The sequence below is a fragment of the Coloeus monedula genome (genome assembly GCF_965178545.1).
Source record: "Coloeus monedula genome assembly, chromosome: 5".
Classification (NCBI taxonomy): Eukaryota; Metazoa; Chordata; class Aves; order Passeriformes; family Corvidae; genus Coloeus; species Coloeus monedula.
The window spans coordinates 15,015,425-15,040,907 of record NC_138785.1 but is presented as its reverse complement, the minus strand read 5'-3'; the positions used below and the strand labels follow the sequence as shown (position 1 = coordinate 15,040,907).

General features: G+C 43.2%; 2 protein-coding genes across 5 annotated transcripts in view; one reads left to right on the top strand and one right to left on the bottom strand.

Moving 5' to 3' along the window:
* Window positions 1-25,483, bottom strand: part of LRBA (LPS responsive beige-like anchor protein) — a 372,381-nt gene that overhangs the window by 158,898 nt on the left and 188,000 nt on the right. For all 4 annotated transcript variants that reach the window (XM_082282111.1, XM_082282108.1, XM_082282110.1 and 1 more), the window contains 3 exons: window positions 17,699-17,823; window positions 10,272-10,418; window positions 7,516-7,652 (listed from right to left, as the gene is read on the bottom strand). In XM_082282111.1, the coding sequence (XP_082138237.1) occupies window positions 7,516-7,652; window positions 10,272-10,418; window positions 17,699-17,823 (409 nt within the window). The remainder of the gene's footprint in view (window positions 1-7,515; window positions 7,653-10,271; window positions 10,419-17,698; window positions 17,824-25,483) is intronic.
* Window positions 2,580-3,659, top strand: MAB21L2 (mab-21 like 2; the record flags this gene model as incomplete). Its single annotated transcript, XM_082282287.1, has 1 exon — window positions 2,580-3,659. One exon carries the CDS (start codon window positions 2,580-2,582, stop codon window positions 3,657-3,659), a length of 1,080 nt encoding a protein of 359 aa, XP_082138413.1.

The window sequence follows — 25,483 nt, the reverse complement described above, 5'->3', positions numbered from 1 at the left end:
TGCGGCCGCGGCCGCGGCCCGGAGCGGGGGCAGCTCCGCAGGCACTTACCCGCACCCTGGGGCGGAGAGCCCCGCTCCAGCCCGCGCATCCCCGGGACGCCCATAGACCGTGCTAGCAGCGGCGCCAGCGTCCTGGCGAGCCAGCGACTCTGCCCTCGTGGCAGCCTGCCCCCTTCTCCCCCAACCCTCAGAGGCTACTCTCCTCGGAGCCTTCCCTGGGCTCGTCTCCCTCCCAACGGGGCCGGGCCCGGCGGGGACACCTGACACCGCCGCCAGCACCGGGCACCGCGGGCCGCCGGGCCAGCCCCCCCGATCGCCGGGCGCAGAGCGCCCCGGCAGCAGGCAGGGAAGCAGGGAGTCGATCCTCTCCTCGCGGAGGAGGGAGCCGCACCGGCGCCGGGTACGTCCATACTTACTTCTTCCAGCGGTACGGTCGGCACAAGACATGTTTCTAATTTAAACGCACACAGAAAACAGACGGCGGTATTTTCTTTATTAAAATCAGCCAGCCGCAGCGAAAGGAGGAGAGTGCAAGGAACCGAGCCCAACCGCTGCGAGCAGGTCACCGGGAGGCTCTGCATGGAGGAGCGCACCGCGTCTCTGCACGGTCACGGCCCCGGTCCCGGCGGGGCTCCCGGGCCGTGAGAGCCGCCCCACACAGCGGGACTGCACGGCCCAGGGGAGGGCAAAGCAGCTACGGACACACGCACACTTGTCCCTTGGAGATGTGAAAATTGCCCTCCCTTCCTGCCTAAGTTCCCGCAGGAGAAGCAGTTCTGGCTGCTCTGCAGCAGGTACTGGCCCGGTGCTCCCTCCGACCTGACACCACGGAGCTACGGCTTTATGTCCAAACCGTTCAATATTCTTATTAATACAAACTTGCATAAAATATCGTTTGCTTTCGAATAACTCAATCCTGCGCTTTAGGAGGATGAAAAGAACTTTATGGCACAAGATTTATCTAAATTAAGGTGACTGGGGGCAGTAAAACAAGGTGTGCCACGCTGCTCCGGTGACGGTCTCACTTTCACTGCTGCAGCCCGGCATTAAGCGAAATAAGATTTATGCCTGCGGTGAAGCCCCAGCCCGCCTCTCCCCATTCCCCGCACACACCGGCACTGCCGCCGGGTCCCCTCGCAGCGAGCGGACGGAACAGCGAGCTCACTTCGCCGTTCACCAGCCGCCACGGCGAAGTTACAGCGATTTTTTGGGTTTTTCCCCCCACCCCGCGCCGGGTGGCGGGGCGCTCCAAGCTTCCCTCCTGGCTCCCCTGCAGCTCATCCCGGCTCCGACCGCCGGCGCAGAGCGGCCGCGGCGCCCCTTCCCGGCCGGGGCCGGGGCCGGGGCCGGGGCCGGGGCCGGGGCCGGGGCCGGGGCCGGGGCCGGGGCCGCGTATGCGCGCCCCCGCGCCGGCCGTGCCCGCCGGGTGCCGCGATTGGCCGCGGCGCTGACAGCTCGGCGGCGATTGGCGGCGCGGCCCCGCCCCGCGCCCGCGCGCGGCCCCATTCATAAACTACGGGGCCCGGCGGCAGCGCCGCGAGAGAGACGCGGGCACACGGCGCGGCAGGAGCAGAGCGAGAGGCGCGGACAGTGAGAGCCTCGGCGCGCACTTCCAGGGGTGGGGAGGGGGAGGAGAAGCCATCCCGGGCACGCCAGCTACGCCCTCCTCCCGCTCAGGATAAAACACAGTCTGTGCAAAGAAAACAAAAAAAAACCAAACAACAACTCCTCTCCATACAATCTCTCTCACAACAATCTATGTAGAGCTGCAGGACGGGAATGAGAGATCACAGACCAAGTGCACCCGTCTGCGCGTAAAGATAGAGACAGCCACAGAGCCGGGTTCAGCCAACGCCTCCAGCAGGAAAAGGGAAATCAACAACACCCCCTGACAGTCTGAGCGAGCGGCAGCCAAACTCATGCACATCTCTGGCGGTGCCACGGACTGAAAGAGAGAGAGAGAGGCAGACAGACAGACAGACACAGAGTTCACTCTTCCGCTGTGGGCATTACTCGCATTCTTCTCCTCCTCTCGTACCGTGTGCGGTTTTAAACTTCGCCGCCGACCGGCTTTTCTGCGGGGACCTTCTGCGAGTCCTGGGGAAGTTTGTTTGTTGTTTTGGGGTTTTTTTCCATGAACTATTGAAACGGCATTTTTGTCGCTGCGCGGGGGGGTGGGCGCCTGAGCGCAGAGGCAGCCCAGACTTCCCTGCCCCCATCGCCATCCAAAACTTTGCGCTCCGGGAGCCCGTGGGGGCTGCCCGCCGCTCCGGCACCGGCACCGGCTCCGGCATCGGCATCACCACCACCGCCGCCACCGCCGCCCAGCCCGCACCGGCCCGCTCCTCCTCCTTCTCCTCCTCGCCGGGGCAGCGCTGGGCTTCGCTCCTTTGTGCTTCGCCGCCCTCCCCGATTTCTTTAATTGCTCTCACTGGCGCGCCGCTGCCGCCTTCTTCCCGGAGGCGGTGGGGGTCTGCGATTTGGCTGGTGCCCTCCGCAAAGCTGCAGCCACCGCTAAAGCATTGGATCCCTCAACGTACTGCGAGAGCCCGGTGTACAGCCCGGACCTGTGCCCCAACATGATCGCCGCGCAGGCCAAGCTGGTCTACCAGCTCAACAAATACTACACGGAGCGCTGCCAGGCGCGCAAGGCGGCCATCGCCAAGACCATCCGGGAGGTGTGCAAGGTCGTGTCGGACGTGCTGAAGGAGGTGGAGGTGCAGGAACCGCGCTTCATCAGCTCCCTAAGCGAGATCGACGCCCGCTACGAGGGGCTGGAGGTGATCTCGCCCACCGAGTTCGAGGTGGTGCTCTACCTCAACCAGATGGGCGTCTTCAACTTCGTGGACGACGGCTCCCTGCCGGGCTGCGCCGTGCTCAAGCTGAGTGACGGCCGCAAGCGCAGCATGTCCCTCTGGGTGGAGTTCATCACCGCCTCGGGCTACCTGTCCGCCCGCAAGATCCGCTCCCGCTTCCAGACGCTGGTGGCCCAGGCCGTGGACAAGTGCAGCTACCGGGATGTGGTGAAGATGATCGCGGACACGAGCGAGGTGAAGCTCCGCATCCGGGAGCGGTATGTGGTGCAGATCACGCCCGCCTTCAAGTGCACCGGGATCTGGCCGCGCAGCGCGGCGCAGTGGCCCATGCCCCACATCCCCTGGCCCGGCCCCAACCGGGTGGCGGAGGTGAAGGCGGAGGGCTTCAACCTGCTCTCCAAGGAGTGCTACTCGCTGACGGGCAAGCAGAGCTCGGCCGAGAGCGACGCGTGGGTGCTGCAGTTCGGCGAGGCCGAGAACCGGCTGCTGATGGGCGGCTGCCGGAACAAGTGCCTGTCGGTGCTGAAGACGCTGCGCGACCGGCACCTGGAGCTGCCCGGGCAGCCCCTCAACAACTACCACATGAAGACGCTGCTGCTGTACGAGTGCGAGAAGCACCCGCGGGAGACCGACTGGGACGAGGCGTGCCTGGGCGACCGGCTGAACGGCATCCTCCTGCAGCTCATCTCCTGCCTGCAGTGCCGGCGCTGCCCCCACTACTTCCTGCCCAACCTAGACCTCTTTCAGGGCAAACCCCACTCGGCCCTGGAAAGCGCTGCCAAACAGACCTGGAGGCTAGCCAGAGAAATCCTCACCAATCCCAAAAGCCTCGACAAGCTATAGGGTTAACACCCCCGCGCACAAAAACTCGCCCTCCGTAAACAACAACAGCGCCTAAAAAACTTTATATTTAACGCGAACGACGACGGAAAGAGGCGGCGAAAGACACGCGCCCCCGCCAGCCCCCCCACCCACCTGCAGCTCGGCCTTTAAAAACTTGCCGACGGTTTTCCCGGCATAAACTCTCACCGCCTTGCACGGAAGAAGGGAAGAACCTCTCTCCTCCTGTCCTCCAATGTGAATTTTTAAAAAGTCACAAAAAGAAGCGATCGGACTTTTGCAACTTCAAAACGAAACCCGAAAGGTACATTTTCCAATCCATGTATAGTCCTTTTCTTATGCTCTCTTGTTTGCCTGAATGTTGTCACCAAGTGAAAAAATTATTTAACTATATGTACAAATCTCCCTTTTAAAAAGTTTTACTGACGTTAAATGTATTTCGGTGCCAAGGTCAGATTATGTGCCCCAAAACTGACTTGTTGCAAATAGTAATAAAAATATTACTTTAACTTTACGCTGACTTTTTGTGAATGGTTCTTAAATTCAGGCAAGTAGATTCTTTCTGAACCTCAGAAGGAATTTTTTTAAAAGAAACAAAACCACGAGATATAAAGATAGGCTAAACGAAACACCTAGCCCAAGCCTTAGCTCAGCATATTGACTGATGTTTTCTAAACCTCCCTCTAGTTTCCATTTAAAAAAAAAAAAGTGCATCTATGAAAAAAAAAAATTATCTATTCTGTAGTTCAGCATGTGACAACATCTGCTATGTTTCTATTACCTTAAGCTTCTGTTCTAAATCTTTGAATATATGGAGCATCGCACAGCAGCTTGCCACAGTTTAGTCAGAATTACAGCATGCCTTTTCCTACCCTGCAGTCAGGTTTTTTCCCTTTTTTTTTTCATTATAGTATTCTTTCCTTTTATTTTCCCCCGGTAAATCTCGGGCGCTGCATTTTGTTTTTAAAATCCATCACTGTTTGCTTTCGCTTCCCAGAGCAAACGCGCTATCCATTTGACTTTGACACGAAGGAAGTATAGATCTACCCTGAATAATTAATGCGATTTAGAGCAACCGGTCGATATTTTTTTTAAACAAACATTTGTTTTTGCCCAGATTTTTAAGTACAGCATAAAACAGGACCGTAGCATAGTCAGACGGGGAGATAAGCAGGAACCCGTCAGGAAACCACCCGATCCTACACTGGCACCCGGGCGCTCTCTGCCGATCTCCTTCCCTGCCCGAGCCCCCTCTCCCAAAGCGAAGCTCTGCCTGATTCCTCGTAGCGATTTCGCTTTAAGCTTGCTCGGGACGACTGAGAAATACTGGTAGGATTTTTATCAGGAAAGCGTTCCTACGATTTAAAAATGTTAGCATTACCCGCTCGAGCTGCCCGAAAAATTGCAACGCCGGCTCGGAGCATTTCGAGCAAGTTTTCATGTCCTTTCGTGGGCGGGGGGGAGGTAAAAAAATGTTAAGTTCTTGCCCCAAAGGACTATTTTCGTTTCTTTTTGGACGGAGACGGAAAGAAATAACCATTTCAACTTGAGCTGCTTTTGCCTTTAAGTTTAGAAACGAAATTCTCGCTGGCCGCAGCAGCCGGGGCGATGGAGCGGGGCGCGCGGGGCCACCCTGCCCTGCGGAGCGGGCACACCCCGGCCCCGGCCCCGCCGCTGCGTCCGCAGCCCCTCCACCCCCGGCTGAGTTCCACAAGTCTTTTGTGGAGCCATCCGAGCGCTTTCCACAGCGCTGATCCCGGATCACCTGGCAGAACGGGCTTAGCCCGCGGGGCTACCCTTTCCTTCCCAAAACAGCCCGGAGCCCGCGTATAAACTCTGATCGTATCGCTGCCGATGCTATCGCTACCTAAGGCAGGTTTTCCTTCAGGAACTTGTCACAATGTTTTCTTTTCAGCAGTTTAGACAAATATACAGGGAACTTAAATTTATCAAACAGATGAAGCCTCATTAATTAAACAGGCCTACTGAGTTTACAGCGGATTAGTTGCTGGGGCTTTCTTTTTTTTTTTTTTTTCTTCCAAGGGGCATTTTTTACAGCAGCCCGTCATTGCTATCAAGGTACCTTGACTTCAGCACAGGGTGGGGCAGGGAGGCGTTAATGCTTGAAAATAAGCTGTTTTGTAAGCTTACTTAGTTTTTAAAATAAAATTATTCAGACCTAATTTTTAGCTACCCCCCCCACCCCTGAGACATTAAAAAAGGTCTTTTTTTTTTTTCATTTTAAGACCTCCAGCTAAAGGAACATGACAAGCAGAATGTAAGAGGTGTAGCCAGTATTTCATGTAACCAACTCCTGTTATGAGAACTCTAAGAAAATCTCTCAGATACAGAATAAAAGATAGAGTCAAACCAAACCAGAATGCTTGCTCACAGTTAAGAAAACAACCTCTACAAAATACTGGAAAACAGGAGAAAAGGAGGCTAACTATATGTTATATGTCCACGTTCCCACAAAACACATAACAGGAATGGTAAGAATTAGTAACTGTACTCAAAGTCCCTGTGTGCTAAACATGAAAACCAAAAATGCAGATCTGTAAGACTTCTCTCATGCTAATATAATACAAATACATTTTAGATGGAAAATGCAATACAGTAACGTATCAAACTAACTTTACATGTATATTTATATCCTTTTCATCATTAAGAGGCCTTTTTTAGTTAAATGTGGGGGGGTTTAGTTAAACGTAATGGAAAGAGTAAGCATATAAAAATCTTAAGCACTATCTCACACTTAAAATAACTTCCAATATATTTCAAAAATTCTTCAGGACCAAAAGAAAAGTTAAATCTCATTTATGATATCACATAAAATCACAATTCTAGTTAATTGCTTATATTAAAATCTAGCTCTAACAATCCGAGAGCATTGCTTTTCAAAATAAATTTTTTCCCTGATAGGATTTGATACTCCCAGCTTTCAGACCCACCAATGCCACTTCTAATACAGATGAGCAATTTACTCAATAGGAACAAAGAACTGAACTGGTGCTTAACACACAAGGTATTCTCCCTACAGACAAGCAGAAAACCTCTACTTCTTCCAGCAGTACCCTTCACAAAGAAATTATTACCCTGTTAAACATTAGGCAGGTATTTAAAAAACCAAGAGCCATGACTATGCTTAAGCTGTGAGAATATTTACCAGTTGTGTCCTACCTTTGAAATGTTGCTGTAACACCGTAGAAAACATTCAACTGCAACCTTATTAAGCTAATTGCACAATATGCTCTCTTTGAAACTGGAATTTTACTGAAGGTTACTAATTTTAACCAAAAGACAAGTAATCAAGCAACTCGGAGCAAATAAAGTTTGTGGAAATTAGCATGTCAGCTCAGAAACATCTTTTAGGAGGGCAATTATGTTTTATGCTTAAGCACAATAAATAATAACGGGCCCTGTAAAACGTGTTATGGAGTAAGTAATATGACAGAAGCACTGCAAACTTAGGAGTGTGGGAAGTTCAGTGCTGTTTTACACTGACATTAGCTAAAAACAGGAAAGTAAAACCAAGTATTTGGGCTCAAAGTCTCGCTGAACTTCCCTGTATTCATACAGGCCTGCGATTCGAGATGTCTTTATTTCAGACGTCTCCCTGGAGCTTTATTCGCAGCAAGCTAATTAACATTCAAGTAGGGTTGAATTGTGGGAGGGGGAGAAAAAGGAGCAGGAAAGGAGGTGTCACCTATGTGAAGTTCAGTAACATATATGGTCAGTTGCAAAGTTATTAAAGCAGCAACACTGCAGACCAATGGAGGTAAAGGAAGTCAAGTGAAGAATTAAAGGTCCTGGGTAATTTGTCATCATCTCTCAGAGCTCAGGGTCAATGATCTCTTACCTTTGGGTCGATTTTCTTAAAACTAGGATCTTCTTCATCCACCTCAAAGTAGAGCTCAGAAACAGTGATGGAAAGAGTGCCTTTCACTACTACTGAGGGTGCCACAAGCTGAGCTGGTGTGCTGAGGGCCACCGGACCTGCCAAAGTGGGAAAAAACCAATGATGTTCAAACCAAAAAGAATGCGAGGACAAATTATTCACTTTTCAGGCCAAGAACATTAAAATAAAGCGAAGAGCATAGCTCTTCCTTAAAGAGCAAACCCCTTTTTGTCCTGGAAAAGAACATATGTAACAGATTTGCAGAGTCTCTGTATTGCTGAACACTAAAGCAGCTGCAATTGCAAACTGCTGCATACATTACAGAGAGCTGGCTTTAGCATGGCAGTCTTCAGCTTTTACTCAGACCCATTTTCTGTCCAAGAAACTCCAAGAGTTGCACACCTTCTGTTACATGAAGCATAGAGAGTGCACACATGAACACTTGAAATCTTACTGTTCTTCAGCTGCTGGGAAGTTTTGATAGCATTTCATGAAGACAAACACAGCAGTCAAGGCTCAATGTTGTCTAACTGCAAAGTGTTCCCTCATGGATGCTGGAGATCTATTGTTAAGGTTACACAATGTTATAGAGCCTAAAGTAAAATGTTTTAAAGATGCTTTTGATTCCATGTTAAATATTGTTCAAGGATTCCATACAGTGTTAGTGTAGCTCGGGGACTGTGGGAGTAAACAGCTGGAGGGTTGGTTTCCAACTGAATGAATTTTTATTGGAATAATCACATCTCCACAGGGCTTATCACAGGGACAAATCAGACTACTACTGAAAACAATAGGTTCAGCATAGATGTGACAAAGCAGAACCTATCATATTAACTATCACATACGGAAAGAAAACAGGTTAGGTTTGTCATCCAGCTGATTAAGAGGCAAGGAAATGAAGTTACTCGGCTGCAGTATTATCTGACTTTTGTAAAACAGTGGAAGATACTAAAGTGACATAGACAATTTTGTTTTAATAAAGCATCTATAAATGAGGTACACACGTTCAGGTAATCAATGTGAGAATAACTGACAAAAAATTCAGATGAATTGTCATTTCCATCGATTGTTAGGAGGGTGATGGTCCTTAATCTCACATCAATCTCAATGTGTGCCACTAGGACAAAAGAAGAGATGCTCTGCTGAGATCAGAGCAGCTTTGCCCTCTATTCCCAACGTACAAATACATTGTGTCTGCAGATGGGCATGAGATAGCTGCGGAACTGCCATGATTTCCCAAAGCTCACCCCCACAAATGGATGAAATAAGCAGCTATGTGTTCTTTTGCTGTCTCCCTTTGCCCCCTGTACATTAGCATGTAATCCAGAGGAGAAATAACATTTTTTCAATCACTCGCAGACATTCAATTACAGGGCAAGCAGACAGCTGCAGAAGCTGGGGCAGTCCAGGTCCTGTAGAAGACCCCTGACAATTTCCACTTCATTTCTAACCCACACCACTTTATTAGTGAGGATTACTTCTTAATCCTATTGCCATTGTCAAGATTATATAATTAAACTCCCCTTTCACCTCCATTACAGTATGAATGTATTACTCGAACCAATGAATGAATAATAGAAGGAAACATGGAGAAGGCTGTTGAGAAGGAAGCTCATGGTAGAAAGTCAAAAATAAAAGATTCATATAGAAAAATGCCTTTGCATCATTCTCCCATTACTTGATTTTACTTTACTCATCCTATGCAGGTTTTCTTTTTCCTTATGCTGCATTTTTAGCTTTGATTTTTTTGTTTAATTAAAAAAAAAAAAAAAAAGAAAGAGTGGAATGCAGTTCAGGGATGAGCAAAATACCAATAAATAATCACTTCCAGCATTTTCAGTGAATTATCATATGCATGATCCATATAAAAGTAAGAGTATACTATCAGCTTCTCAGGGAACCAGAATTATCCAATAAGTGACATTTTTCTCTAAGTTAAGTGTATGTGGAATACCAGACGAGAAGGAAAAGAACACAGAGAAGTTTGCATTCTCCCTGTAAAACCAGTGATCCTCAAATAACAATTGGGACACTTTATAACTCCCAGTCTCTGAAACACTGGTTACTCTGGTTTTACATTTTGAACTGTACAGAAATGAGCCCACTCCACTGAGACTGCAACATCAGCAAAGGTTGCATGTGACTATGTAAAATTAATTAAGTTGAATGATCTGAAGTACTATTTCTTTAAGAAAAAAAAAAAAAGAAGAAGTCTAATAAGACTGTGGTCTGTGGAGAAAGAACTTCAGTGGGGGAGTGTCAAGGGGTTTAAAGGAGTTAAATCCAGCGAGTGTACAAATCCTTTACATGCAAGTAAATAACCTGTATGTACAATTTTATAGACTTAGGAAAAAAAAATAAAGTTCTCCAAAGCCTTAAATTACAGATAACTTGCCTAATTGTCCGCTAGGTCTAATGACTTGAGTGGAATGAGGTCAAGAAAACAAAGGCAGTCCTTTTCAAAGTAGAGCGATTTTCTATAAGGAAGGTTTTCTAGAATAGGTATCTACTGCAGAAGCAAGAAAGTTATAAAAGGCAGAGAAAGAAAACACACAACTCTCCTCAAATAAACCTTCAGTATCTGAGGTGCACAGAAAATTATCTTAATGACCCAGCTATAGGAAGTGTGTTCATTATCAGTGATTCACTGCAGAGATGAGGAGATAAGAACTTCAACAGTAGAGAAGCTGAGGAGAAAATTAGATAGGTGACATTACCTGTCAAGTTCTCCACTTCTCTTTCCTCCATGAATGACATGATATCGTCATCCCCTTCCAAGAGAATCTCGCTTTCTGAGTTCTGGTTTCCTAAAACTTGACTCTTGATGGACTGCTTTCCTTTGACAAGTATATCCTCATCAGGAGCTGAAATGAGACACAGTACTGTCTGGCAGGTCTCAGTGACAAAGGAGTGTAATTTTTTTTTTTTTTTTTAATGTAAGTTCAGGAAGAAAACTGTTTAGGACTAGCTGTGGGAAGTACATTTCTTAATCCTCTGTTAGGACACATCTAGTTTTAATCCTATTAAGCCTGCTCAAAATTATCCAGTGTTTAACTGCAGCGTTTAACTCTATTTCAAGTGTTTATGACAGAGGGGAAAAGAATACAGCAGACTCCCTTCCCCTGCAGCCTTCCTTGGGAAGGAGGCTGGAGGCGGGTCCCGGCTCCCCTGTGTGTCACCCTGACCCCCAAACCCACGCTCCAAGGACACGGGACCGCCGCCGCGACGACACCGAGCACGGCCCTGGGAACACGAGGCGCAGGACAAGGCCGGGAGCGGCGGGACCCGCCCGGGGCAGCGCAACAGGCGGCCCCGGCCCGCAGCCGACGGGGCAGCTCCTGCCGCATCCCGCCGGGAAAACCCCCGGGAACGGGGAAAAAGGCGGAGGGAGCCCTGGAGCTCCCACCCCGCATCCCCTCCCGTTCGCGGCAAGCCGACTTCGTGAGGCAGATTCTGCCCCCAGCCCTCCATGCCCGGGGGCGGGGGGCAGAATCTGCCCCGGCATCACGGCTGGAGTCGGAGAACAGCCTGCACCTGCTTCCAAGGGGCACAGCCACCCGCGGCCCCGGCCTCGCACGGGGCATTTCTGGGCGCACGCCGGGATTTTCGGGGTGGAAGGGAAGCGGCCAAGCAGCTCGTTTTGCTCGGAGCGCGTGTTCCGCCCCGCACACGGTCACCGGGCTGGTAAATGTGTCCCCGCCGTGCCCGGGCAGCGACATTCCCGGCCCGCACGGCCCCGGCAGCGCCGCGGAACCCGGGAGCGCTGCCAGCGCCCCCCGGCACTGCCGCCTCGAAATCTGTTTTCTTTAAATCACCACCTCAAAGCAGCAGCAGAAAAAGGAACAAAAATAAAAAAAAAGGGGGGGGGGGGGGGGTTAAAAAATTAAAAAAGAAAAAAGTAGAAAAAAAAAGGGGGGGAAAAGAAAGAGATAATTACTCCCTCTGTACGTAAGTTTTGCTGTGGTAATGCCAAAACACAGCAGTGTATGTGTCCGGTTTTGGGGTTGTTTTGTTTTTTTTTTTTAAAGTTGGAAATTAAAATACTGTTTCTTAAAAGATATACTGAGAATACCCATGGCACAGCCGTGTTTGAAAAACATTCACCAAACACATCAGGACCAACTAACTTCAACACACTGGTGACTGCTCGCTCTGATTGCTGCCACACTTGATTTGAAGTTCCACGGGCTTCCTCTAAAAATATGCTAATCTGCAAACATTTACAGAAGGCAGCGACTCCCCGGTGGCAATATATAAAGTTTGAATTGTTTAAGTAAGTATATGCATCAAAATTGCAAATAATAAAACTTTTCAATTCAGTGGAAAAGTAAAACAGAAATCCACTCACCAAAAAGAAAAAAAAAAAAACCAACACAAAAACAAAACTCAAAGTATAAAAACCCCATCACAACAACAAAAAAAAACCCCAAATGACCAAATACTGGTTTTGATTTAGGCCTTGACCTTATAAAAAAATCCAAACAACAACAAAAAGCAAACACAAACCCTCACCTCAAACCAAACAAACAAAAACACAAATAAAGGAAATTTAACTCGTCATACAATATAAAATGCAATTTATATGTGGTCCTTTTGCCCTAGCAGTATCTGTCACTTGTAAGAAAGCCTTAAAAAAAAATACTGTAAAGCTTTAACTGCATAGAAGAAACAAAAATTTTACTTTCTTGCAAAATATGCTCATGTAAATAATGATAACTCAGATTCTGGAGTTGTTCAATGTGAGTTGAAAAACCTTCTTGTCATGGAAAATATGCGGCTGATATTTAGGAAGGTTTTCCTGTAATTAACTCCCCCTTGAGGATTTTCAGTTAGCAGCAGTAAAATTACCATCAGTGTACTAACACACACCACATGCACTCTTACTCACTGCCCTACCAGCACTCTCTTGAAGATCAAAAAAAAGTAAAATAGAACAAAACCACCTCAGGATGAAGTCCAAGATAATTTATTATTTTCCTTTTTTTTTTCCTTTTTGGTCCTTTCTTTTTTTTTTCTTTTAATGCAGGCAAACCATATTTGTTGTTCCAAAAACCTCATCTGCACTGTACACAGCTGCCATTTTTTGCTTCCTCTGCTAGAATCTGTTATACTGAAGATGCTGATTTCAAACTAGCCCTCTGCCTATTCTTATTTAAGATCGAATTCAGAGCCAAGATCAAAAGTTAATACTTTTATACTTAGTACAACTTGTCCAGAATGTTACTATGCCCTTCAGTCTTTAAGAAAAAATAAAATCAATACAACAGCTTCCAAACCAAAGATGACTGGATAACAGAAATATTGCCCTATCTTTTTCACTTACTCAGATTTTAATTCTTTCCCCAGCTACCGATACTATGCTGATTCAAACCCATACATCGTATGTATGTGCATTTTTCAAAATCAGATTTTAGACCATAAATTTAGTCCATTTTTGTAAATTTTTGTCATCTCTTTGCATATGATGTTAGCTACCAAAATTTCCTGGCACGCATGAAACGTGTGTTAAACTTAAATACAGCTTAAATACAGGCACAGGAAGATGCCTGTCTACACACCTGCAGACACCAGCTACTAGAAGGCAATGAGACATCACAGTCTGAACCAGAATCTGCTCCTTCTGTACTGATGTGAATAAAGCACTACCTCTGCAACCAACACAGTCGTGCTCACATGAGTACCTGCACAGAACAGAATACATTCCACCTGGATTCATCTGTTCTTCTGTGGAAAAATGCACTTATGTAGGTAGGCCATGGTCTAGTTCTCTCTGTATATTTACTGATTAGAGATATACACGATGGAGCATGACACCATGTGACAACTCCATTCCCACATAAGCACAGACATAGTACACTGGATTTCATATTTCAGGTCACAAACCCTGCAGCTCCCACACACCTTTCCAAGATCAAGATCTCCAGGCACAGCCTATGTATTGCCCTAAACCCAACAGCCAGCACACAACTTCATTACTATAACTCATTTGTGTAATTCCATGCAATCCTTCCCAGCCCACTCTGTGAGACTCAGCTTCATCAAGAAGTTTTTTGCAAATGGATCTCTGCATCTCTGGATCTCTGCATCTGCAGTGAGTTGTGTTTATTTTTGCTTGGGTGCAAAAATAACAGTTTGTCTTACATTGCTGACCAAGCTTAAGGCATTCCTAGAATGACAGATTATTTTAAAGTGTTTGTCTATAACTTAAACTTATATGCAAAATACAGCTTTTAAAAGCCATTTGAGAAATAAAGTATCAGAAAGCACGATACAGGGGTTTTGTTGGTTTTTTTTAAACTGGTAATTATACCAGGAAAAGCAACTCAGAGAAAAGGTGCATTAAAAAAACCCTTACTATGTTGGGTTTTTTTTGGAAAGGGCCCCCAGAAGCTTCCCTCTACTCTCCCTATTTATTTAAAAACATAACAATGGAAAAACCAATGACTTTCAAACCAAGTTTTTTAAGCATAATTTTTAAGACTTCTTTTTCATCCTTCTTGTTAAGGCAAACCAAACTAACCAGTCAACTGCAGTACTGGGGATGACCAGCTGCTGGTCCCTTGGAGCTACAAAGCCCTGAACTCCACCTATTGCCTTGATGGAAATGCTACAGACTGTTTTAATCCCCCTCTCCCCACATTTTTAAGAAACATCAATTAAAACCCCCAAAAAATCACTTGTTAAAAAGCTTGATAAGGTACTTTCTAGCAGCTAAAGATTCCCTCACAAAATATTGCATTTTGGGGTAAATTTCAAAACACCAACAGGTTTACTCTTTTTTTCCCCTTCACATTTATACAAGCATTTTGGTTCCATTTCTAAACAGTAGGTGACAGGAAGAATAGAAAAGAGTTAACTCCTTCCATCCCAAACTTTCTACCACAGCACCTTCACCTCTCTTTCCTTTCCCCACAATACACCATTAGACTGACTTTTATAAATAGCCAGTTTGGAAGGATCTTTTTTTTTTTCCCCCTTTTCCCTTTGAAAAATTACCTAAAGCCTTTTTTTCCCAAGCAAGTTAATGTGAACTTGGGAATGGCAATTAAATTGTCAGAATTAAAAAATTTGTTTTTAACTAGAAGGTAGCCAGAAGTATAGTCATGGGGCTGGTATTGATTGTCTGAACAGAGAACATTAGTCTTCAGGTATTTATTCTGCCACCTCTGCACCAGAGGTTCTCCTCCAAATCAAATCAATCCTTGGGAAAGATTGGTTCTTGCTACTAAGACACACAACTAGGCTGCAACAGATCTGACTGTTGTTGTTCTCTCTCGGTTTTACTGAACAATATCTGGGCTTCCAATTGTTTCTGAATCATTTTCACAGTTGCAAATTGGGATGATTCCTGCACTGTGAGTTCTCTGGGGTGGAGAATACATCTGGTTGTATTTGAAAGACACCAAATAGTTGATAATGTGTATCCTCTAATAAAAGTGAGCTAAAATCCATGTTATCAAGCATGGTTACTGCTTGTACTATTCCATTATTTATGCATTATTTTCCCCTGCCTCCCTTTTGGCAAAATCTCTTACATCCAATTTCAGGTTTTGGTCTGTGATTTTTTGAAAAAAACTTTAAATAGGCAGTAGGGAACCTTTTACACATGATCTAAAAATGCTTTTGCTTCAGAGGCATGTATAATTAATTGAAATGGAATAATTAATGGTAAATTATTGATATGAAATCATAACCTACTGAGGCAAATACTCTGCGAATCCTAGGGATATCTACATCATGAAAGTCTGGTTTCAAAAAATCTGAGAACAATTGGAAATTCTAAGATTAAATTGGTTAATATTATAAGTTTATAAACACAATTCAGAAAGAAATGGATCAAGTGGCCACTCCAGTTGATCTTTCTGACAACTGTATCTTTTAGAAGTCATGGAAAAAAAAAAAACCCAAACAAAACAAAACAAAAAACAAAACCAAACAAACGAACAACAACAAAAAAAAAAACACACCAAGAAAGCCAAACCCAAAATGAAAAAATAAAAATCCCCAACTATCTTTGCATTCCTGTACATTATATATAGTTTCCAGTTGAATTTGTACTTTGGTCATCTCTCTTACACCTTGCCAGTGGAAGGTCTTGGAAGAAGACAGTTAAATGTGTACACACAGGCAGAGAGCAACTATCTATAATTTCAGAAATCACATTAAATAATGACTTAGGGTAAACTAAAATCTTCACTGGTTAGATAAAAAACAAGAAGGACAACAGATAACAAAGGCAGTATGAAAACTCAGAACAAAACAACATCAGGAAATTAAATATAATACAAGACTGTTACAGATGTCAGAATCCGAATAGAAAGGCAGACAGAAAACAATTAGGTCTATTTAAATTACCAGGGTTAGTTACCAGCTATGCCTATTAGCTACTTATGAAATAGGGCTACTTTTATTCCCTCTTCCTTTCTATTGACCAAAACTGTTGTCCTGTCAATCACAAACTGATTATAAGCCACAGCCCTTGAAATACAGCATGGATTCAAGAAAATATCACATTATTATGAAATATGAATAATTGCATTACTGTGTGTTAACTTATGGAAGAATAAGTTATGCAAATCTAAATGGTTGCTCTAAATATTTTTCAGTAAAAAGAAAGATATTTTTAAAATTTTGATAAACAGTATAAATATAAAATAAAATAAAATACAAGCAGAATACATCAAACTGTGACAAGATCTATTTAACTTAGAAGTACACATAATATTAAAGGGGGGGGCAGTTGTTGTTCATCCATGGAGTATTAAACAGAAAAAACCTTAGTCCCCTAAAGTCCATGGTGTAGGAACAACACATAATATTAAGAACAACAAGCCCCAAAGCAAAAAGAGGGTTAATTAATTCTACATCTTGTTCCTCTTTCTATAGCCAAAGATGTAGGCTCTACAAACATTGCTTTCAGATCACTTTATTGACTATTCTCTGTATGGTCATTTATTTCAGAGGACTGATGTCACATTTGGCATTATATCAGCTGACATATTGTAGACATTTTCTTCCAGAAATGGCTCTTTAAGGCTGAGTGCAAGAGGTTAAGACGCCTGACGGAAACCAACTTTATGACAGTGATGTTCTTCTACATTCATACAACACCCTTAACAATCTAAAATTAGCATAAAATGTATCCCTCCACACAGTTTGTGTGTGCACACATAGGCACATATGCATACAGTAATTCACAAGCTAAAAAAAAAAAAAAACCAAACTAAATTTAAATTACTTGCTCCATGACATGTGCCTTCAAGGTGAAGAGTACTCAGCTTTAATTATAAGCAAATTATTTTTAAATGCAAGATTTTTCTACCTTATCATTGTACCCTCATGAGATACCAAAGACACAAAATTCTGTACTAAACTTCAAAGTTCACTGGCTTTGGGTGTGGTTTGGTTGTTTATATTTCAATTTACTATAGAATTCTCAAACTGATTATTGTATCAGTTCTGTAAATAGATTCCCCTCTAGAATGGGCACAGCATCTTATAACTGACTGATCCCAGGTTATAAAATGAGGAGTAATAACTGTTAAAAAAACCAATCTCCTTTTTTAAAACCCTCATTACCATTTTGCTGCTTGAATGATACTTTACACATCAGCATTTGCTACTATTTAGTCCGTATCAAATTCTTGCAGAAAAACTCAAGGACTTAAACACAAGCAGAGGCACAGTTTAGCCTGTAGAAGTGTTACTTTTCTTTTGATACGTCTGTAACAATAGGCAGACATATGCTAACTGAAATAATCGCTGTGGATTTCTGAACAGGAAAAAAATCTTCTTCTGAAGTTACTGAGGTATAAGCAGGTAATTTACACAGAAGTCTGTCCAGGGATTAATGGCAAAATTGCATCCACTTTTCTTCAGCCTAGTAAGGACTGTAATTGTTGTATGCAAGGTATGCACAATGTGCCAGCCCAGCTAAGACAGAAAGAAGGGGCTCAGCAAACACCAGCGTTGCTGCTGTGAAGGAATCCCAGGCTATCTCTGTATGGAAAACACGCCTGAAACGCAGCGCCAAACGGCTTTGCTTTGGGACCATTTGCTAGCATCCTACAAGGACGAAGGTCTAGCCTTTCCCACCACGGCCTGTAACCTGCTGCTGGTGGCAGGAGGCAGATTTTACACTGACCATGCTCTCCGGCTGCCCTGAGTGTCGCTTCAGGATGTGTCGATCCAAGGGGGTTACGCACAAATCGTCGCCGGCGCCGCAAGTCATCTTCCCAGTAGTCGAGGCGCCAGAACTCACGAGGACGACTACAATGAAACAGAGGAGCCACATATGTTAGCAATTATCAACCAGCATGGTAGCGCTGAATTTCTGCATAAAGCTCTCCTTGTTTGCACTGCTTTTGCCTTTTTTTTTTTAACCTCCCCCCCTTTCTGCAATCTTTTACTTAGGTATGTCCTTGAAAATAACAATATCACCTTCCAGTCTAAGGAACTCCTTTCCCTTTTTTCTTGGAAGGTGAAATGAGCACTAAATACATCATTTTGAAATGAATTGCTGACAGTGTGATCAGTTTCCCCACACTCTAGTGGCATGTGCTCCGATTTCAGCCTCATTTCAGCCTCAGCAGGGCACCTTTCTCAGTGACTGCATTTATAAACCAGAATAGGGAAAAGGCTATTATAAATATGGTATAGCATTACCTATATTAATCAAAGTCTGTCCCCCTTCATTTTTCTTCCTAATTTGTGCCTTTTTGCACAAGGTCAGTAAATCATGCCATGAATTCTTGGTCCAGAAAGTGTTAACTTTAATGAATACCTCAGTTACATGGTTATGTATGTGATAATAAAATATTACTCTGTTTAGATGTGCAGGAATTTAATTAAAATAATCTCTTAAAATATTCATTACATTTAGCCCCTGAGGCTTAGAACAACACAAGAAAATGCATTTCTTTTCCATTTACTGTTTTTAAATAAACCATGCCAGGAGAGTGAAACAGCAATCTATTTTCAGCAAATCAGATTGCATTTCTGGTTTATGTAGTTGTGTTTTTACATTTAATTAAAAACTACATGTTATGATGTGTAATAATTGCTACATAGAAAGCATACTTTTAAAAAATTACATCTAGAAAAGGTTATATCAGATTCATTATTTTCCATTTTATGCTCCAAACATATGTAGATCTTTTTAATACGGTCATATATAAGTGCCAGTTACTATCTGCTTACATGATCATGAATGAATGCCACTGGAAAATAGTATTTTAGCCCAGAGAATGTACAAAAAACACCAATTTCAGGTATGGCAAACAAACAAAATGCCTGAGGCATAGAATAGCCATGGTATCCTGAAAATGTGTACATTCAAATTAAAAAACACTGACTTTGTTTGTTTATAGAGCCAGTATTAAAACAGTAGATGAAAATGCAGATATATATTCCATTTCTGATCCAGGAGCTAATAGAAAGTATACCTGTCAACACCAACAAATGAATAGGCACAACTAATTTACAGACCACAATGTTAAAAATACTTGGTATCTACATTCATAGTTCTACAGTTTAAAGGAAGAAATTAGTTTTATTTAAGGTAAATCAAGGTTTCAAGCAAACATAGTGACAAAAGCCAGAATGATTTGCATAACACTACTCTCAAACACAATTTGTAGACATTAAAAATTCTGATAGAAAATAATTTTATAAAAATGGAGATTGTCTTCACATTCTTCATTAAAATTCTATGCTTATTTCTAACACCAAAGTCTAACAGTCTAACAGTGTTAGTCTTCATCTTTCTAATTGCTTAATTTCAGAAAAATACTGAAGTATTGGAATCAAATTCCCCAGTATCTTGTTTCCACACTTGTCTGTATTACAGTCACACTAAAATTGGGATGCTCTGATTACAAGCCCCAATGATTTTGGAATAATTAACCAAAGAAAAACTACAAAATACAGGAAGATATGGGTTTATTCAAAGGTCGATTAATAACTAAAAATTCTCCATTAGTGATTATAGAAAAAAGGCAGAACACAGCTGGCTATGTGCATGCCTTTGATAGTCGTAGAGCATGGATAGGCACTTCATCATTCTGCCTTCCTACATTTATCTGTTAAAATTATTATCAAATATCAGCCAGGATGCAGTCGTGAATCACAGCCTGCTCCTCGTCTTCAGGGGAATGATACAATGAGGGTCTATTCATCAGGGTGGCAATCGGCACGAGTAATTAGTTCCCTGGACTGGGATCTCCTACAAAGCTTATTTCAGCCCGCACCACAAACATATGACAACGAAAAGCTAATGGAAGCCGCTAAAATTTGTTAACCTCTTCTGCCATCAATCCTGCTGGTGTTCTGGCCTACAGTATTATGCAAAGATGGTAAATTATTAATTTGTCATTCATCTATCTTGCCGCAGTTTTGATAGAATTAAGTGGTGCCATTCTTCTGGATAACAATTACAATTACAGCACATTACAAAACTATGCTAAAATTATTAGGAAAATAGGTAACAATGACCAGGTATGAAGTATTATCCTGAAACATAATATATCTTTAGTCCCTTACTTTTACTTTCAGTTCTGCATACAAAATTTGCATAGGATTCTATGTCCTTCAGTGGTGCACTGATTATTCACACACAACATCATAACAACTATTAGACTGTGTATTTGAGTATTTGTAAGTATTGGCGACCACTGCTTTATGAGGGGAAAAAAAAGAATAATTATCTATTCTTCACACATACAAAAACATCCAACAAAACCCTGCAAAGCCAAAAATAAACACCTGTGTTGACTAATTGTTACCAGTGAGCCAATTTTGAGAGCAGCCACTGGGAAAAATGCATTTTAGAACCAATATAAACCAGTACACCACACCGCTACTCCAGCACATTGCCTTACTACTAAGAGCAATTTACCACTGCAATCCCATCCCCAAAAGGCAGTGCTGCACCACACTGACATTGTACCTCTGCAACCAGGGGGAGACAGACAGAAATATTGCTCTGATTCAGGCAGAACTGACTGCTGGCAGACTGAAGGACTGTGAAGCAAAGGGCCAAGGAGGCAGATTTTTGGGACAGTATGGCATCTACAGGGGAGGTTTGAGAACAGGAGTTTCCGGCCCCGCAGGAAAGGCTGCCATATGGACTAAAGGTGCTATATGGACTGGATCGATGAACATAAGTACTCAATTAGTCTAAGTGCAAGAGCAACATTGCTCAGGGGATCAGGGATTTATGAATTATAAATCATATGATTTGCATGGATTTGTCAGGGCCCCCTCTAACATGATACACAGTAATTAGTGGTTCCTTAGTAACAATATTGACTGAATGGAAACAAAGCTTTTATACTAAGTGTTTTATTCAAATAGTACAACCATTATATTGCTTTATTTTTTCAAAAGTTTCCCAAATTACCAGGCTACGTACTCAGAATTGAGAGAAAACCTCCCTCGCATTCCCATGCAACTCACTTAATTGTTAAAATCGTACAGATTTGAGATCAAATTTAGAACGACCAATATAACCTGCTTCCTCAGGATTTTGCATCATGAAAAAAAAGTCACTTCACTGTGGGCAGTGAGTAAAAGTCTAAATGCTCATTTTTCTCCAGTCCCACATCAAGAAATCTGTATTTCCTAGCAGTTTCAAAGATCAGGACAATTGGAGACAAAACATACCAAGTGCTGTATAGTTTTATTATGGTCTTATATCAAAGGGGTTTTAGGCATGGGAACTACCTATTGGTCCTCATACCCTTATAGACTTAAATTGAATCTAAGCCATACCAGAGAAAAACGAGAGGATCATGCAACTGCTGAAGAATTACTTCTTGTAATGTCTTACCCATTGTGTATTTCAAGATACTCTGCCATCTCTAAGACCCCAGAAAAGAAATAATCAACACACCAGTGTGGGTTGCAAAGGGACTGTGTGAGGTAGGGAAGAGGAAAGAAAATGCAAACCTACAAAAGCAATAGTTTGACAGGTCTTAGGGCTGTACTCAGGCTACCAGTTAAGTGAGAATGGATTTTAGCACACCACAGAAGCCCCCATTCAGATCCTTAGATGAGAGAAGTAGCAAATAAACAAATACAGCACAGAAAAGAGGAAGAGATTGAAAGAAATGCAAAAGAGCACCGTGTTATAGAAATCTTCAGAGACAGAGGATGGCTAGAGCTCTAAAAGACCTCTTCTATCCAGAAAGCTATCTAGCTTTAAAGGCAAGAAAACCCACTTCCACAAAAGGCAATCACAACAAACTCAAAAGCAGAAATGCCTATGTGAAGATACCAAGATAAATTTTGAGATTACACACTCCTTGTCAGAACTCTAACTGTAGAGTTAAGCATTTGAGTCAATCTCCAAACCTAATCAATCCTCGGTCTCTTCACTAAGACCATCAGCAAGGCAATCAATCAGTGATGACAATTCCTAAGGTGCAGATGCTTGAACACAGACACTTAGGCTAAATTAGTTTCATGGACAGCCAAAAACAGAGCGGCAACACCACTCATGCATCAGGAACAGCAGCACAGATCTGAAAGGAAATCTAAAAGAAGGCAGCTCCACAATTTCTCCATCACCAACTGCATGTCTACTCCAACTTCTGGTTATAATTTATTACACACTTTGGTTGCAATGGCTCATCAAATGCAGAATATCAGGTGCTCCTTCTAAATCACACAAAAAAGCAATCAAAAATACAAACAGTGGTGCCCAACTTTAAAGAAAAGACAGATTATTTTAATGCTGTTCAGGAACACTTCTTGATCTACATCTACAACTTTTGCTTCCATGTAAAATGTTTCAAGAGCTCAAACCAGGTATCTTCTGCAATAGACAAACATTTTTCTCAAAAAAACCTCAAAAAACGAAAACAAACCTACAAAACCCCCAACAATAAACATTTGCATTTGAATCACAGAACTGTTTGGGTTGGAAGACATCCTAAGGATCATCTAGTTCCAACCTCCCTGCCACGGGCAGGGACACCTTCCACAAGACCAGGTTGCTCAGAGGCCCATCCAACCTGGCCTTGAACACTTCCAGGATGGGGCATCCACAACTTCTCTGGGCAACCTGTGCCAGTGCCGCACCACCTTCACAGTGAAGAATTTCTTCGCAATATCTAATCTAAACCTGCCCTCTAAGCTGGAAGACATTTACCCTTGTCCTGTCACTCCATGTTCTTGTAAAAAGTCCCCCTCCAGCTTTCTTGTAGCCCCTTTAGGTACTGGAATGTACTGCAAGGTCTCCCTGTAGCCTTCTCTTCTCCAGGCTGAACAGCCCCAACTCTCTCAGCCTTTCCTCACAGGAGAGGTGCTCCATGCCTCTGATCATCTTCATGGCACTCTAGACTTGCTCCAACAGGTCCATGTCCTTCCTGTGCTGGAGCCCCAGAGTTGCATGCAGCACTGCAGGCAGAATCCCCTCCCTCCCCTGCTGCCCACAGTGGACACAGCCCAGGACACGTTTGGCTTTCTGAGGGCAAAGCTGTGAGGGCACATTGCTGGGTCATGTTCAGCCTCCCATCCACCAGCATCCCCAAGTCCTTCTGAGCAGGGCTGCCCTCAATCTGTTCATCCCTCAGCATTGATTTGATTGTCAATCCAAAGATGAAAGTGCTGAAGTTCTGGAAAATACTGCAAAACCTTTGGTGGAGTACCTCCAGCACACTGCAGGGCATCATGTAATGTAAGAGGCTGCCTGATCTGGCAAACTGAACTCCATTGCACTTCCATTCAGCTGGATGTCCAGAATATTAATTAAAATATCTCATATTTTGTATGCAATAGTAAAATGAGAGGTATGTTCCACTAACAGACTCAATAAAATGTCATTTCAGAAAGCAAGTAAAACATTTTCTGAAGCACTTCAATATTCTTGTAATGAGCTTTCACAAACTGTGGTCTAAAAAAGCAAGCTACACCAGAGCATACTACTATCCACTTGTCAATAAACATTTATCTAAAAAATGTCTTGTACATATCTAGATGTGTTACTGACTTGTAACATAATCAAAAATATGTAACACACTTTGGAAAATAGAACATTGACCTTGATGATGGCAAAGCAAACACTGAAGAAGATGTTAACAAGCAAGTTCTCTGCAGCACTACCAAGTTCCACATTTCATGCAGAGATCCCATGCATGAATGTTTGCCATGTGGCAAACCTAAATCAGAGTACAGATGCAGTAGGGAAAATTACTTTTTCAGTACCTCAGGTTCTGACCTGATTCCCACTTTGCCCGTATTACCAAAGCACACAGGAAAAGATTTGATTAGTATTAAGTCAAAGTTGCAGCTAAAATATTACTCAGCCAGCTACCCTCTGTGTATTCCACAGCACTTCGCTGATAATGCATCTACTTCAGAACATTAAAGATTAATTAAATCCTGATAAGTGCTTTGAGATCTTTGGAATGCTGCCTACATTACCTATACTTTCTTCAGTGGCACAACCTGTTACCGTTCAACTCTCTCTCCCTCTCTCAGCTGCATTTGTGTGGCCACGCTAAACCAAATCACAGTAACTACCTGGGATTATTAGACTTCATTGTTTTTATTCTGTTTTATATCAGTGACCTGTTCACCCTGCAGCCTCACCAGCAACTATGTGACTAAAAATAAGGGAAAGAGACATGCAGATGAGAGAAAGGAAGGAAAGAATGAGGAAGAATACCAAAAAGACCTATCATGTAATCATACTCTAATATTAACAGAGTCTTTGCCTTCTCATGTTATCTTCATTTTCCCCACACACAGACGTTCATATTTCATAGTTTCAGGATACAGACTTCCACAGATGGAAATAAGTGGGAATCCTTAAGAAAAAAACCCCATGTGCAGACAGGCCCTTAATCTCTGCCACAGTTACTGCTGTAGTAACAGGAACTGGTCATAACAAAGGCCCAAGGCCACTGAGTACAACTTCTCTGGCATAATATCAATTACGCAGAACATTACTGTAACTCATTAAAACAGCACAGTCTATTTACTTCTTCTAACCCTTCTCCAAGAAAACATTTGGCTTTGTCTGTAAAGGATTTTCTTTTCCTGAAAGGACTTTTGCCTTTATCTGTGCTTCAATTTTACCAAAAAGTGTGCGTGGAGAGGGGTTTCCTGGGTTTGCTGAAGGGAGTAGTGTCATTCTTCTTTGCATCTTTCAGAAGAAAGACATGTGAAAAGCAGGCTATGAACTTCAGGCACAACATGTGCACGGACTTAGCACAGAAGTCTGAGGACTCTGCACAGCTGTAGGGGACCTCTGTACACATGAAACCTCAGGTGCCTCCGGTGCAGAGGAAAAGAAGGGAATGCCAGCAAGGGAAGCCTGTCTTAACAGATGTTTCATGCTATTTCCCCATATAAACAAGACAGTACAAACACAGATCTGTAATTCCTAGATTTTGCATTTTAAAAACTAGTAGAAATGCTGCTAGTATGCTTCTATACAGTAAACCGGATAATATCTCTTTGTCTCACCCCTTAGACACCCCAGCTACAATTCCCTGGCCAGGCCTACTGATTTCTGTGTTTTCATGGAATCATACCAAAAATCCATTCCCACCTAATTAGCATGCAAACAAACCTAGAGGAACAATGCCAATTTCAGATACCACAGAGACTCTTCTCTGCACTGACAAGCTTTGAATTCCTCATTTAAAAAGCAATCCAGAAAAAAATGTTGACTATAAATGTTTCAGCCTCCCTTTACGCATTATAAAGCACCATGTCAGGGAAAAGACAAGCCCACCTTAAGGTGTTGCTGTCCTAGATAATGGTATTATTAACCTCCAGTTTAAAACCAGTTCTGTTTATGCATGAGTTTATGTATGCTCTTCTTTGATCTTTATTAACCCCTTGGTAGCTAACCACAGTCCCGGCTTTTTGGAGCATGCTTTGAAGTGCTGGCATTCCAGTGCATGCTGATACTTCAAAG